The 16699-nt window shown below is 39.4% G+C and overlaps 1 protein-coding gene across 2 annotated transcripts in view; it reads right to left on the reverse strand.

Moving 5' to 3' along the window:
• LOC126392963 (serine/threonine-protein kinase Nek5-like) overlaps positions 1 to 14412 on the reverse strand; it is a 24684-nt gene extending 10272 nt beyond the window's left edge. Inside the window, exons 1-11 of one of the 2 annotated variants that reach the window (XM_050048755.1) lie at positions 14276 to 14412; positions 11851 to 11978; positions 11656 to 11752; positions 11472 to 11569; positions 11300 to 11383; positions 10059 to 10129; positions 7911 to 7997; positions 5566 to 5620; positions 4388 to 4501; positions 2655 to 2741; positions 476 to 566 (exon numbers count right to left, since the gene is read on the reverse strand). In XM_050048755.1, coding sequence (XP_049904712.1) covers positions 476 to 566; positions 2655 to 2741; positions 4388 to 4501; positions 5566 to 5620; positions 7911 to 7997; positions 10059 to 10129; positions 11300 to 11383; positions 11472 to 11569; positions 11656 to 11752; positions 11851 to 11973 — 907 coding nt within the window. In that variant the 5' untranslated portion in view covers positions 11974 to 11978; positions 14276 to 14412. Of the gene's footprint in view, positions 1 to 475; positions 567 to 2654; positions 2742 to 4387; positions 4502 to 5565; positions 5621 to 7910; positions 7998 to 10058; positions 10130 to 11299; positions 11384 to 11471; positions 11570 to 11655; positions 11753 to 11850; positions 11979 to 12655; positions 12772 to 14275 lie in introns of those variants that run through there. The other variant, XM_050048754.1, reaches the window with a different exon arrangement.
• Between the last annotated feature and the right edge of the window lie 2287 nt (positions 14413 to 16699).

Here is a 16699-nt window from a genome sequence, read left to right on the forward strand (position 1 = left end):
TGTCTGAAACAGTTTAAAAATGCCTCAAAGTTTGGATGAACTCATTTGAGTTTATTGTTCAGAGGAATAAAAGAGATGCAGAACATGTGATCTGTCAGAGCAGAGAGAGATGAAGATAAATGAGTTATGTAACCATTGTTAAGCAGCAGACACTCCCTCAATGATTCAAGACTTTGTGTTCTGATGTTACCAAAACACAAAGTGTGCCAGAGCGTGACGCCATCGACCGGTCCAATCAGGACTCAGCGATACGACCGAGGATGGAGTCGTGTTTCCCTGCAGTTTATCACAAGTGTTGAAAAATGGCAGCTGGAGTGGAGCCAGCAGCGACACTGTGGGATCAGGCTGGTGTAGGGTCACAGAACGACCACCGGGTGGCGCCACAATCCACGTTCAACACATCTGATCAGACCTGAGACCAGTTGAAGGTTCAGTTTCTGTCTCTGCTGCTGTTTCAATGTGTGTGTGGTGTTACCTGCTGCCGTTGCTGCTCTGGGTTTAGCAGCCTGAGACGCTGCCGATCTGTTTCGATGCAGCACCGTGTGGCTGAACTCCTCCTGCATCACCTGCACACACAGGAAACCACACACACACACACACACGCACACACACACACACACACACACACACACACACACACCAGAGTTATTCTAGTCTTGTATGTTTCATTAGTTTTTCTTTCTATTTTGCTTTTAATTTATGTTTTCAGTTTAGTTTTTGTTAGTTTCATTATTAGTTTTTGTCTGTTTTTATCTCAATACATGGAAGGTTTGTCAGAAGAAGGAACTAAGAAGTTCAGAGAAGGTGTTACAACACAATGACAACATTTTGTGAGGGCAGTTGAGTCACAGACATGTAGACAACCCAGTGTGAGTGCACCAACACCTCATGTTGCTGTGTTGACCAATGTCATCAAATTGACACTAAGCTAAAACTAAAAACATCTCCAATATTCTGTGCAACTATTTAAAGTGTGCAGTATTTATCGCCTCTTCAATGTATATATTCAACATACAGTGCACATAACTGTACATATTTCTTATGTTACTCTCAATCTATTCTTGTTTTATTCTATTGATGTATATATTGTAGTTACATTTTCACACTCACAGCTTCAGCACAGTGACGATATATATTCTATTTCAATATTTGAATTTATCATATCTTAAGTAGTGGTGTTAGAAACAGTAGCATAATGCACATTTTATTTTCATTTTAAAATAAAATTGAATTGAATTTCCTCCCTGGGGATCACTAAAGTATATCTTATCTTAATGCACATTTCATATCAACTTTACTTTATTTACTGCTTTATATTTATATTTTTATTTATTCTTACTTCTTATAATTCTCTATTCTTTACACTGGAGCGACTGTAAAGAATCATAATTTCCCCTCTGGGATAAATAAAGTATTTCTGATTCTGATATATTTTTATCTTGTAGTTTTGTCAGTAAACAATATTGTCTCAGTTAGTTTTATTTATTTTTTTTTTTTTTTTTTTTTTATTTCAGTGAACTACACTGTTTTTTCACAACTAGTTTTAGTTTTAATAAACTATAATAACCTTGACACATACACAAGTTTATAAATCTATACTTCTGAGGAACCTTTATTTATGGAGGCAAATACTAGCCACAGAGATCTGAATACTGAAAGCAACTGAAAACTAAATGTAGACATTTAAACACGATACTGCCCTAAATGTTTCTAATATTTTGTCCATGTATACACGAGGGGGGGGAAACAATATAATGGAGCACAGTTCGACTTTACCACGAACAGTGAGCTCAGTATTCATCGTATAGTTGAATTAAAACCTCTTGGATAGTGCCAACAAAAACTGGTTTACAATCTTCTTAAATGTAGAACTCAAAGGTTCAGTGCGTAGGATTTGGGGGGATATACTGTCAGAATATAATCAGTATGTTTTCTTTAGTGTATAATCACCTGAAAATAAGAATTGTGCTTTCTTTCCCTTAGAATGAGCTGTTTATATCTATGTAGGGAGCTCTTCCTCGACTACAGAGATCACCATGTTGCACTGTCATGTTTGTACAGTAGCCCAGAACGGACAAACCAAACACTGATTCTAGAGAGGGACCTTCATGTTTTCATGTCAGCCACTGTGGTTAGCAGCCCCTACGTGTCAAGAAACACTGGAAAAGCACCAGATTTTTTAAGGTGAAACTGCTTTATTCAGTGTTTTTCTGGTTTAAATCAGCTGGTCTGTTTGTTTTGGAGAGGAAGAGACTCTGTGGATAATTCAACTCCCAGGAAAAAACTCCTCAACATCTGGTGCATCTTAAGTAATCAGAGTAAAAAGGTGAGCACAGATAAGCAGGTGCTTTAAGAGCTGTCCATCTCAGACGTGCCAAACAGCATCAGAGAAACACTGATTTGTTACATTAAACTGTTTTATTCAGTGTTTCTACCAGTTTAAATGATCTGGTCTGTTTGTTTTAGAGAGATAAATAGTGACCTTTTCTGTGGCGTTGGCATTTTAAATCTGATGCCTGATGCACCATTGGAGCATCAACTGAGTGGCGTCCGTATCACTTTCTGTGCGTCTGTGCTGTTAAGTCTGGTGGATTTCCATGAGACTTCTCACTGTGTTGACAATTTAATTAACACGAGTGAATCAGATTCGTTACCTGTGGGTCCAGGTGTTTGCTGATGTGCTTCTCCAGGAAGGGACGCCTGAGGACAGAGCTGACCGAGGGACGGTCCCGAGGGTTGACCTAACAAAACAGTGTATGTGTGTGTGGAATAAACGTGAACACTGAATTTCATAATAATTCAATCAATTAATGATTATTTGTACAGCCCAAAAATAAACCTCATCAACAACAGAGTCACTTACTGACTTTATAATGACACAGGTAGTGATGAGTATCATGGCTACTTTACATGTAACACACTGTGAGACACTTTGTATACATTGACTAACGGCAGTGAGGTGGTTGTTCAGAGGTTATCTGGTGGATGTGAGGGATCTGTTCACTGACTGGTTCCTGTAAACATGTGAATGATGTACTTCCACTGGCAGCCTGTTTTATCTGCCTGACTGTCTGCAGCAGACAATAGGAGCCTCCTAACGTGCAGCTCAGGCTGATATCCTGAGCAGCTGCTCTAACAGTTTCCTGACATTATATCATTTTCACTTTCCTCTTTAGAAATACTTGTTTTGCAGTTTGAACTCAGAGAACTTTAAAGGAACAGCTACAAACAGACGTCTGTAAAATATAAAAAATCTGTCTGGAATATGTCAGACGACCCCTACGCCGGGTTCAGACTACATGATAACAGCCTGATTATAGCCTGACGCGTCGTACAGTGAGTGTCAGAAGCGATGATCCATTGTTTTATCTCGTGTAGTGTGTCATAGTAGACGACAACCGACGCTGCGTCTGAGACATCTCATGACGTCCCGACAGAAAGTATAGCATGTTTTATTTCTATTTGTCGTTCACGACTTCTCCCGTCACAGCCGTCACTTTGAACAATAGAAACACAGAGTGATCTGCTGCTGTGGAAACTGTACGGCAACAACAGTCCAGCCTATTTGATATTTCCTGTAGGGACGTTACCACACAGAGTAAAAAGGGAAAATGATGATGTGAAACAGCTGAGGCACTTCATCAACCTGCTGAGTACTGCCATTAGCATCAGGCTAGCAAAGAAAACTAACTCTTCATAATGGAGGATATAAAGAAATGAAATACGGTGTGGGCTTTTACTAACCACAACTGCAGAGGCTACCAGCTTAATTTGAAACACACTACATTAGAAACCACCGTTATTTCTCATTTCCCCTGTATTTTATATTTTCATTTTTAATCTGCTCCTGTTTGCCCTGTTAAATTTGATGCATCGCACTGTCGTTTCAAACTCAGCACTTCCTGTATCCGTTAAAATTAAAAGCCTATTATTGTTTCGTTGGAGAGAATCCCCTCATGTTATAAAAAAGGCTTTTGTTGTGAAACATTTACAGAAACTTGTGGTGGAGGATTCAGTGACTGTCATAGTTTTTATGCGGTACTTCAAATGTAGCTCCGCCCATCTGGTGGCACTTTTTACATTACTACAAAAACAGTTCGGCTGGGACATGCACAGACACAGTGACTGACGTAATAATAATAATAATAATAATATGACAGGAATAATCCCGTAACATCACGCACACTGTGACAGATGACCAGCGTTGATTGGTTGTGGACCAACATGTAGTCTGTCACGGCAAGATTTTATGACTTCATAATCACCTAATCTGACATACAAACAAATATGTTGTGTAGTCTGAACCCAGCACTAGATACACCAGCAACCTCTGACACTTCTCTGATATCCACACACTGTGAAGAAAAATAAATAAAGAGTGTCTGACCTTGAAGAGTTGGGTGACCAGCAGGCGAAGGTCGTAGGAGTAGTGGCTGGGCACTGGGTTGTAGCGCCCCCTGCAGATTTTACTGACCAGCTGCCGCAGACTGCTGCCCTCAAACTGCAGGTAGACAGAATATAAGTCCTGCACTGAAACCTTTACTTAAAGGGTAAGTTTGGTATCCTTCAACCTGGCTCCTATTTTCCATGTTTTTGTGTCTAAGTGACCAATGGGGAACAACATTGTTTGAAACTGGTCCACTTTCTTATTAAGAAAGAGACAACACTGCAGCTGGCAGCTGTGAAACAGGATGGCCACACCATCAGTGTTCGTCCACTAAAAGTGTTTGTTTTGTCACAGAGAGGCTCAGATTGTTATTTTTAGTGTCTCACAACATCATATCCGTTCATGAGAAACCCAAATATGCTAGCTGGAGTACTCTGAAAGAAACTGGGGAATATGGATGACCATATTTCTCCATGCTCATGTAAACGGCATATCCTGAATATGACTGTAACTGGGATAAGCTTTATGGTAAATGGACTGCACTTGTATGGCGCCTTTCTAGTCTTAAGACCACTCAAAATGCTTTTACACTACGTCACATTCACCCATTTACACACTGGTGGCCGAGGCTACCATGTATGGTGCCACCTGCTACTCAGTAACCATCCACAAGCTCTCACACTGATGGAACAGCCATCAGGAGCAATTGGGGATTCAGTGTCTTGGATACTTTGACATGCGGAGCCGGGGGTTCAAACCACCGATTCTCTGATTAGAGGACAAACCATGAACAGGTTATTACCTCCAGCAAGATGGTTATGTTTTCGCCGGCGTTGGTCTGTTTGTCTGCAAAATAACTCGGAAAGTTCTGAACAGATTTTGATGAAATTTTCAGGAAAGGTTGATAATGGGACAAGAAACAGATGATAAAATGTTGGTGGTGATCGGTTGAAGCGAAGTGGATAAAATAATAAAATGGCGGGAAATCCGAGCTGCTTGGCGGAGATCTGCGTTCTCCGAGTGTTCTAGTTCATACCTATGTTATTGCACTCATGAAGTTTGCTACAGAGCTAATGTTAGCATTAGCTCAGTGTTAGCAAAGCCTTGGAGACTCCAGCTGTGTGTGTGTGTGTGTGTGTGTGTGTGTGTGTGTGTGTGCTGGGTGTGGTGCAGCTCACTGGATGCCTCAGGGTGCAGAGTTCATACAGGACGCAGCCCAGAGACCAGATATCCCTGCAGAGAGGACACACACACACACACACACACACACACACACACACACATGAAGGGGAAGTTAAATACAATCTGACAATAATTCAACCGTAATAATTTCACAGACAAACTCCCTGATGTTGTGACATCACCTCCAGATGTCCTCTCAGCTCTGTGTTGAAACAGAATCGGGGAGTGTTTTCATGACGTCACCATGAAGCAGCTTCTTCGCTGCATCTTGTGTAACTCGACAAATGTCTTGTTAGAACATGATTTTGGGGCAAGGCCGAACATTACCCTCTGTCCCCCTGAGCTAAACTCATAAACACACCACACACTAAACCATAATGTCAAAACCCAGAGCTGGGAGGCGTCCAATCAGAGCGCAGATCCCTACAGAAACATCTCATAAAAAAAGTTTTGCTTCTGGACTCATACAACAGATTTTGGCACGGAGCCTTATTGGCAGGGAAGCAAGTATGTGCATGTGTGCTGTTGTATTTCTGTCTTTGTGAGGTCCGGCTGAAGTTTTAAAGTTTGAGAATCAAATTAAAGACATTTTTTTATTCTTCAAAGCATAGTTTGAGAGTTTAGACTTGGTTTGAGGGGAACGTTCAGACTCAGGTTGAGGTGGAGGTTAGAGGTGGGGGCTCAGGCATCATGTATGATGTGAATAAGAGTCTCACAAGTACAGCAGTGTGAGCACGTCTGTGTGAGTGTGGGAAAGTGGAAGTAACTTTGACCTCGACTGTATCAAAACAAGAGAGCAGAGAACAGAGCAGCGATCTGTCTCAACACGCAGAAAGAGAAAAAGAGGGCAGAGGATGATAATCAGTGTGCGTGTGTGTGTTTGCTGCACGTCTGAGCTCCCTGTCAGCATATATCTGTGGGTGTGTGTGTGTGTACATGTTGTTGTTGCAATGAGTGCGTGTGCAGGACCATGTGCTCTTATCTCAATCATAAAAATAAAAAAGAGGAAGCTCCTCTCTGCACACAGGGTCAGAGTTCATGTTGACCTTGGTCAGCTCTCTAAGCCCCTCCCCCAAGCAGTAACTGTCCAATCATAGCTCAGACACGATCACCAGGCACAGCAGGCGGTGTTGAAGCAGTGTGTATGGTGCTGCTGTCACAGAGATATTCTTCATTCAGACTTCCCTTTCTAACTAAAAACACTCGAGCAAAAGTGTGAGGAAAGGTGCATGAATGTTCCTATCTAGAGCTGGTGTTTGGTTTGTCCATTCTGGGCTACTGTAGAAACATTAATTTAACATTTCAGGAGGCAAATAAAATCAGAATCGTTTTAAAATCGAATAAACTACCCAACAATAATTAGATAAAATCACTAATAATAAAACAGATAACACATGTTGGAAACAACTCTGTTACGACTTCTTTTTCGTAATTAATGCCAGCACATCATTTTGCTTCCAAGCTCCAGGAGCACATCATAAAGTATGTACAGAGACACATCCTCTGTGTGAAGGGTGGACCTGGATACTATCAGAGTTCAGGCTGACGTCAGCAGCTCTGACCTGAAAGTGAAAAGTGAAAGTGAACACTCCTAACAGCTCCAGCTAACTCCTAACAGCTCCAGCTAACATCACCTGAGACAGTTACATTTGGCAAACAGATCAGTTAGTCCTCCAGTATATAAAATCAGAATAAAATATCTCATGTCTCAAATGTCTCGTTTTCAATCTTAAATCAGGAGCACTACGTCTACTGCAGTATAAGATCACTGCTGTTTCTTTCTGTACATGTCTTCCACACTGATCATTCACTGTTGTTTTTCTGCTGCAGTTAAATAAACGGTCACTCTGTTTATGAAAATGATTTCTGTGGTTAATTTCAGCTTGTTCCGTTTCCAGATGGGTGCGACCAGTAGTAATATATAATGACGACTATCAGAGTCTTAATCAGTCAGAATTAATCTTCTCTTTGTTTCTGTAGTTGACAGTTTACAGGATCCTCCCTGAACTGACCAGAGGAGACTGACTCCACCCTGCTGGGACTCACTGCACATCGAAACAAACAACCTGTACCATCTACACCACAGACTGTATGAATACTAGACACTGAGGGATGGAAGATAATTGTACTATAATAGTTTTGGCAGTTAATATACAGTCTGGGTGACTTTACCTGCATTAGGTGCAATGACCTGCCTCTTATTATTGATTATTATTATTGATTGTTACAGCTGTAGCTTTTAAAAATTTCATATTTCCTTTCTGTTTATGTAATAGGCTAAACATTGTATTTATTTCAGTCAAGTCTGACTTTTTTTTGTTAAGTCTGTCTATGCACATACGTCTTGTTGTTGTAGGGTCGATTCTCGCAGATCTCTGGGGAGAGGTAGTACGGAGTCCCAACACAGGTCCTCGCCAGCTCCATGGTGCTGCACACACACAGGTCACACACACACACTCACTCTGTCAGGGTTTAACATGTAACGTCACATAAACATGTAAAATCACTCCTTCTCTTTATACCAGATATCAACAGACACCTTCCGAACATGCCTCCAAACACCCACAGTCACTGTTAGTGCACAATCATACATTTATCAGTGTTAATATGAGGCTTTAAAACTGGAGCTGCACAATACATCTTTTTTTATCTTCACCACGATGTCAACTCACACAATAAACACATCATGAAACATATTTTGCACTCAGATTTTTTGAGTGAGCTGAAAGAGAATATGAGTAGAAAACTGCAAAAACTGAAATATATATATATTTTTTTCTTTTTTCTTTAAATTCAGAACTGAGCACACTTTTATCACAAGTAATATTGTTATCATGATACTCAACAAGGTTAAAGTATATTAAACACCTTCCTTATATTGTGCAGCTCTATTTAAAACCTTTCTGTGCTCAGATAAAAACATCTTTCCTGGCTGAATAACATCAGACGGCAGTCTGGATCAGATCAGGCTCTATAAAGCAGATCCCAATCAGTTAAGAAATGCTTAGACCGGCCCCGATACCAATTCTCGTTTTCAGATAAAAACATCCCAACTGATTTTTCACCCTCTGGACTTTTCTCTCATCTTTGACTTTTAGTAAAATATTGATCATTTGAACAGCTACTGGAATAAAATTATGTGGAAATGTATGAGCAGAAATGTCTCTGTGGTTGAACTGATGACAACTCAGAGACATCTGAGACGTGATAAGGAGCCCAGATTAGATGTTGCTTCACTGTGAGGGGTCGTAAGCATAACAGGTTGGAAACACTGGTTTAATATTTAATATTTATTACCAACTGTAAGCCTCTAACTCATCACTGTATCCTGTTTGCTCGGTTTCATAGACTTTTTCATCGGTATTCTCTTGTGTACAGAGCTGTTCTTGACCTACTTCAGCATATTTATGTGTGTACATTAAGCAAAAAAAATGAGGATGGCTGCTCTCTGTTCACAGAACTTGTTTTTATTGTCTGTACCTAGGGTACATACAGAGTTTGGCAAGAGTGCATTTATGTCTGCTGCTCCTCATATGTGGAATCCTCTGCAGAAGGACGTAAAGTTGCACTCAGTGGTTCCTCTCGGCTGTTTCAAAACACTGCTGCAGGATTTTTGTACACAGTCTTCTATATGCCAATGTCACAGTGTATCGTAGCTGGTTTTTGTCATCATGTGTAGTTGCCCTTTTTGTGTTTTTATGGTTCACCTATAGCATATATTAACATACTTTCGGCTTTTCTTTGTAGTGTTCTTACTTTGTGTTTTATTTTGCTTGTTTTAGAGCTTTCCATTTTTATTCTGTATTTTTGTTCTATGTTGTCTGTCCGTAACTTTATGTTGCTGCCTGTCTCGACCAGGACACTCTTGAAAACAGATTTTTAATCTCAAGAGGTTTTGCTGGTTAAATAAATTGATTTGATTTTATCATATAGTTTCATTGTGTGTTTTTTTAATCTTAATCTTAAAGGTAAACCAGTTAACTTCAGCTGTTGGATACATGTTGTGGAGCAGAAATATAAAGTAACATAAACGTTAACGTTTTTTTTCCCCGTTAAAGGGGTTTTTTTGGGGAGTTTTTCCTTATCCGCTGCGAGGGTCATAAGGACAGAGGGATGTCGTATGCTGTAAAGCCCTGTGAGGCAAATTGTGATTTGTGATATTGGGCTTTATAAATAAAATTGATTGATTGATTGATTGAATACGCTCATATAAAGTACATCACAACTGTACTATCTTTTCTTATCTATCAAGAAACACTAAAAGTACCTGTGTACTCCGTATTTACAGGACACAAATCAGATCTGTGGAGTTCTGCAGGCCGACCATTATTTCCACAACATGTGTGTTTACATGTCCCGGTCGACAGTTTATGGAATGATAATGACTTGTTCGGAGGTTTTCCATGTGTTACAGAGCACTCAGTGATTAACAGCTGCACTCTGTGTATGTGTGTGTGTGTGTGTGTGTGTGAAGATGACACTGACTTACTTATTCAACATTCTTGCGATTCCAAAGTCCCCCAGCTTTGCTTTCAACCCTCCGTTGGTGAGGAAGATATTCTGCAGCAGAGGGAGAGCAGGAATGAAAGCACGTCTGTGTTCAGCAGGAAAATAGTGACTGTGCATGTTTCCTGTGTGTGTGTGTGTGTGTGTTTGTGTGTGTGTGTGTGTGTGTGTTAGGAAACAGATATGATTGATGAAAGATAGTGATGGTTGTGAACAGAGACGCAGTTATTCTGGGAGTTGGCACACAGCGAGCTCTTTGTTGAGAAGCTCTGGACGGTTCAGCCTTACAATCCTCTGGACGCTGTAATAACACTCGTTAATTAAAAAGTTAAACCTCTGGCTCTGTGGGTGATGTTGTTTACATGTACAAGTTGTACCAGGAATGCATGATGTACTGTATGCTGCATCAGCCTCATAACCCAGTTAAAGTCACAGTCCGCCCAAAATCTTGGCCTGAGAGGAAGCTGTGAAAAGCTTCTAACAGCAGCTGTGATCAGGTCAAATCCAGGTCTCCAAACTTTATTTATACAGCTGACTGCGCACAGACAGATACATAACTTTACACCTTGTAAAGAGGTGTATAAGAGGTTATAATTTTTTCTTATATTCTCCTCATAAACTTTTCTCTGTGAGGTTTATGAGTGTTTCAAGTCAGATTCATCAAACTGTCTTAACAGCACAAATTTTTTTGTAAATCGCTTGTTTTAATTTGATGAAACTCCCCAAAATAGTCAGTTTAATTCACAAGAATAAAGTCCTTCTGACGTAAATCAACAGACAAGTTTAGATTCTATATATTTATTATTGTGTCTCTAACAATTTATATATTTTCTAAAGATTTTTCTTTTGGGCTTTTTGCCTTTATTAGATACGACAGTCTAAGTGTGAGAGGGGCAGCGAGAGAGGGGATGACAAGCAATATTTTTTTCGTACAAAACAAAGTTTGAAGACATCACTTTGGACTCTGGGAACTTTTATCTCAGTATTTTTCACTATTTTCTGACATTTTATAGAGTAAATGATATCTATTAATCATAAAAGTAACTGACTTATTAAATGATGAAAATAATTGTTAGTTGCAGCCCTGAGCTGTTGATCAGAGGAGTTAGAGCCACAGACTTCAGTGTTTCTCAGAGTAAACTGACAGAGTATTCCCTGACGGTTTGTTGAGTTGGCTCCGAAAGTGAAAGCAGTGGATGTGTGTGTGTGTTCGCTTCCACACACCTGAGCTTTGATGTCTCTGTGGAGGATCTTCCTGTCGTGGATGTGTTTGAGTCCGAGGCAGATCTGCACGAACCAGTCCACGACCTGAGACACACAGCTCAGTGTTACCCCGTCACTGTGTGTGTAATTATTAGATTCATTGAAACCAAATGACGTCAGCTCTCCACCTCACCTTCTGCTCAGTGAAGAAGACTCCTCTCTGCATGTTGATCTTCTTCATCAGATCTCCTCCGTCACAGAACTCCATCACTATGTACAGGCTGCCCCTCTCTACACACACACACACACACACACACACACACACACAGTATACCATATACTGTACAATGATCACATGTATATGGAGTCACCCTCACCTTGAAATGAGCTGATGAAGGTGACGATGTTTGGGTGTTTCATCTTCGACAGCAGCGTCACTTCTTTCTTGGACCCTTCCTTTTCCCGCGCTGACATCTGCGCAGTGAACAAACCTTTAACTTATAATCAATCAAACACAGACCGACACCAACTGTGGTTTTAAAACATCGTTGAGTAACAAGCTGAAGCCGTACCTTTCTGAGGTTGATCTGTTTGACAACACACTGTCTGTCTCCACCTCCCCCTCTGTCCTGAACCAGGAAGGCTTTCCCAAACGCACCCTCTCCAATCTGACGGATGACCTCATAGTTGTTCATAACACCTGCAACAAGAAAAACAATAGAGTTTCAGCACAAAGAAATAATAACACATTTTATTCATAGGCACCTTTCACAACACTCAAGGTCACCATACAGGCAAAGATAGAGAAAATTACACCAGATTTAAAATGTCAACAAGGTGAGGAATAAAGTAACATAAAATAAATGGACCAGCTGAAGTTTGTGGATGGACTTGAGAGGGAGACCAAAAAGGAGTGAGTTACAGTAATCAGTAATCAATACAGGATGTAACAGGGTGTGAATAAAAATGGCAGTACAGTGCGGTGTGAGGGATGGGCGAAGGTGGTTAATATTGCGTAGATGGAAGTAGGCAGACCGAGCGACATTATTGATGTGAGCTTGGAATGACAGAATGCTGTCGAGGGTGACACCCAGACTCTCAAGAGTGAAACTGTCCATTTTTGCTGAGGTGGATTTGGTGCCAGTGAGACGTAATTCATTTTTATCACTGTTAAATTGAGGAAGTTGCAGGAGAACCAGGATTTGATTTCCTGAAGGCAGTCAGAGAGGGAGGACGGCGGGAGGGTGGAGGTAGGTTTGGTGGACAGATAGAGGAGGGTGTCATTCGCATAGCAATGGAAATGGATGCTGAATTTATGGAAGATGTAACCAAGAGGAAGTAAGTAGATAACAAACAGAAGGGGACCCGAGACAGAACCTTGAGGAACACCAGTAGTAACTGGAAATGGTTGAGTACAGTCAGAAAGATAGGATTTAAACCAGTCCAAGGGAGCGTCAGTGATTCCAGTGGAGGCCAGTATGTTAAGGAGGATGTTGTGAGAAATGGTGTCAAAGGCCGCGCTCAGATCAAGTAGGATGAGAATGGATAAGAGTCCGGACTCAGCTGCCATGAGAGGTCATTTGTGATTTTTACCAAGGCTGAACTCCAAGGAAAGAAAGTCTGTTAAATGTTTTCACTGCTTTTATAGAAATGTTTGACCCTTAAAATACTGTGACAGGATCAGGACTGTAACCAGCCATTTTTATTATCAACTAATCTGATGATAATTTTCCTGATTAGGCCTAATCATTTGGCCTAAGAAACATCAGTTTTGTTCAAACAACTGTCCAAAAACTCTGTTTATGAAGATAAAAAGAGAGAAACATAGAACATTCTTATATTTCAGGGGCTAGAACCATCAAATATTTCACTACTACTCAATTTGACTGGTAATTATTTGGTTGATTGTTGCGGTTCTACACAGAACTTGCGGAGGAGGGTGAATGAAAACACCCTCAACCTAAAAACGGAAGTAAATTTAGTATAACAATACTGTTGTTATTAGCATCAATTAAACATGATTAATCAGTGCTGTGTGTGCAGCATTTTGTGTAGCTGGTCCAAGTTAAGCTGGTGTTTGACTGTAACTGTTTGAATGACTTTTATCTATAACAAGGCATCATATTTAATAAGATAATCATTTATTATGTGATTAAAACGCTGATCTCAAAAGTACACAGTAGCTACAGCTGTTAAATAAATGTAGTGCACTAAAAATTACAGTAAAAGCTCAAGTATGAAGTAGCATAAAATAGAAAATTACAGTAAAAGCACTAATACCACACAATTAAAATTCTAATAGAGTATAATAATAATAATAATAATAATATAGAGTAAAGGTTCTGCATTGAAAATGTTCCTTCAGTAAAATCATGTCAGTATAATCAATAAAATGTAATCAAAGTAATAAAGGTGAATGTTATACCATTATATCTGATCTCATTAGATGATTATGACTCATGACATAATGTAAAAGCAGGATTTTATAGGAAAAACAATATTTCTCATTCGTTTTCTTTCAATTAACTTATTAATTATTGGACTAAGGGTTTTAGTTTTACTTTAACATCATATTTTATCAACTCTTTAAGTATTTTGTGTGTCAAAATCTGAATTTATACAGTAACTAAAGCTGTCAGGTGAATGTAGTTGTGGAAAAAGAATATTTCCTACTGAGAAGTGGAGGAGAAGTAGCAGTAAAGTGGTCTAAACTAAATATTAGAGTGTAGTAACTTTCCACCGCTGTGATTAATAGATACAGATAATATTATTCCACAGCAGCCGGTATATTAGATCAAGCTGTCCTTTATTTAAAACCATAAACCACGTCCACAGTTCTCACAAAGACAAACCAGGTCCGGGCGGAAGGAGCCGGTTGCCATGGAGACAGATACACGGGCCACTAGCTTCCACGTTAGCATGCTAACATAACTTCACTTTCGGCAGACAAAAGCAGTTTTTGTGTGTTTTAATCGTCAGATAAAAGTCTTAACTTACCTTCTACAGAGTTAACTTCTTCTCAGGAGTCACATAATGAAACAAAAAGCGGCGGCAGCGAGTTTAAACCGCTGAGACGTTAAAATGTCTGAATACTGTAAAAAAAAAAGACGTTTGTTAAATACGGCAAGCGCGAGGGGGGAACACAAGGTACGATGGGAGATGTAGTCATGGCAGGTTTAAGGCACAACATGAATTTAGACTCAACAAGGTGATTATGGCTTTATTTATGGCTCTGTGCTGAGATTTGCTGCAGGATGATTTTAATATTAATTTAAGGTTATAACATGAGCTGAAGCAATTGATCGTTTACTGATTACTGCAGTTTACAGAAAAATATTTTTTGATTACTTGTTTATTAAAAGTTATTGTTTTCCTTTTTCTGTTTGTTTTTGTTTTATATATTTACATTTTAAGCTAAAAATATTAAGGTTTTTGGACTTTACTAGACTGACTACTAGTCACTTTGCAGAATTAGATTATTTAAATCATAATTTAAAAAAATACGTTAGTTTAGTTTATTTGCACATACATGTAAAGAAAACACAGGGAAAAGAAATTTTAAGTTAAAACATTGTACAGTTGAGTTGAAGATACCTCCCCTATTAAATAACAACAATAATACATAAAAAGAAAAAGATAAAAATGAAGACAGCATTATTGAATAAGAGTTCCAGACTGAGAAATATTACAAAATTGTTAAAGATGTACAATTAAAAAAAAAAGAAAAAGTACATAAAGTAATTAAAATTAGCATCATGATCACCAGCTGCAACATTAAAGTGCTGAACACAATGCATCAATAATTACAATCCAATTACATTACATATGATTCTGAAATGGGTCATTCTGCAACATGAGTCACTTTTGGTACCTTAACTATATTTTGATGCTAATACTTTTGTACTTTTACTTAAGTTCTGAATGCAGGTCTTTTATTTCTGCGCTGCCATATGGCTACTTCAATTAATCAATCAGCCATTGTTTATTCAGGGAAAATTGTGCAATAAGCTCTTATAACAGTGTCACTGGATCTTTATTTAAATTTTAGCATCTGTTCAAACTCACCTGCTGACACTATTATCACGTCATCATCACATTTAAGTTAATAACACAGTGTGTCTGCAGTCATGTCTCACCTGTCTCTCACCTGTCCTCTCTGTAATCAGAGCCAGAGACTTCGCTGCTTGTGCAGAGATCCTGATTTAAATCCTGAGTTTGGCAGCAGAGGTTTGGTGCTTTCTTCACACTCAGAGATCATGTTGCTGTTGTCACATTTTAGACATTCACACCCCACGATGATATGCACGGCAGCCATCGTGTGTGTGTGTGAAGTTATTCATGGTGTGTGTTACTATGTCTCAAAGAGAGTGATGGAAATAAAGTGCAGGACACAAATAAAATACTGGACACATTAAAATGTCGATCTGATGATGGAGCTAGACAAGAAGGATCACCAAAGTTACTAAAATACAGGATGTAACTAGAATTATCACCCCGTGGTTGTTTGCCTCCGCCCACCAGTCAACTTTCTTTTATAGTTTCCATCCACCAAAATCCGATCAGTTCATCCTCGAGTCCAAGTGAACATGTGTGCCAAATTTGAAGAAGTTCCTTGACGGTGTTCTTGAGATATCACGTTCATGAAAATGAGATGGATGCAAGGTCACAGTGACCTTGACCTTTGACTACCAAAATCCAATCAGTTCATCTTAAATCCAAGTGAACATTTGTTCCTAATATTAAGAAATTCCCTTAAGGCATTCTTGAGATATTGCGTTCACGAGAATGAGACAGATGCAAGGTCACAGCGACCTTGACCTCTGACCACCAAAATCCAATCAGTTCCTCCTCAAATCCAAGTGACTGTTTGTGCCAAATCTCAAGATACTCCCTCAAGGCTTCCTTTAGATATTGTGTTCATGAGAATGAGACAGATGCAAGGTCACAGCGACCTTGACCTCTGACCACTGAAATCCAGTGAGTTGAATGTTGAGTCCAAGTGAACATTTGTGCCAAATCTGAAGAAATTCCCTTAAGGCGTTCTTGTGATACCACGTTCACAAGGATGGGACGGAAGGACGAATGTGGACGGACAACCTGAAAACATAATGCCTCTGGTGATGGCTAGCATGGAGGCATAAAAAAACCCACGAATGTCTGAACTAAATTTTGTGAGGCTAAATCAAGTAGACACATTTGTTAGATTCGTTGATAGATGGATAATAAAGACCTGCTGGTGGCGCAACAGGAAAACTGAGAATCACCAAAGTCAGTCAGATTCATCCTCTGGAGACCACGAACATCTGTATGTAGTCACAGGCATCTTAGTTCAACTGTAAGTACCTATTTCATCATTACAAAGAAAAATACCTACCAAAAACAAACTTTAAAATTTAAAGAACAATGTGTCATATTTGATAA

The sequence above is a fragment of the Epinephelus moara genome, chromosome 7 (genome assembly GCF_006386435.1).
Source record: "Epinephelus moara isolate mb chromosome 7, YSFRI_EMoa_1.0, whole genome shotgun sequence".
Taxonomy (NCBI): domain Eukaryota; kingdom Metazoa; phylum Chordata; class Actinopteri; order Perciformes; family Serranidae; genus Epinephelus; species Epinephelus moara.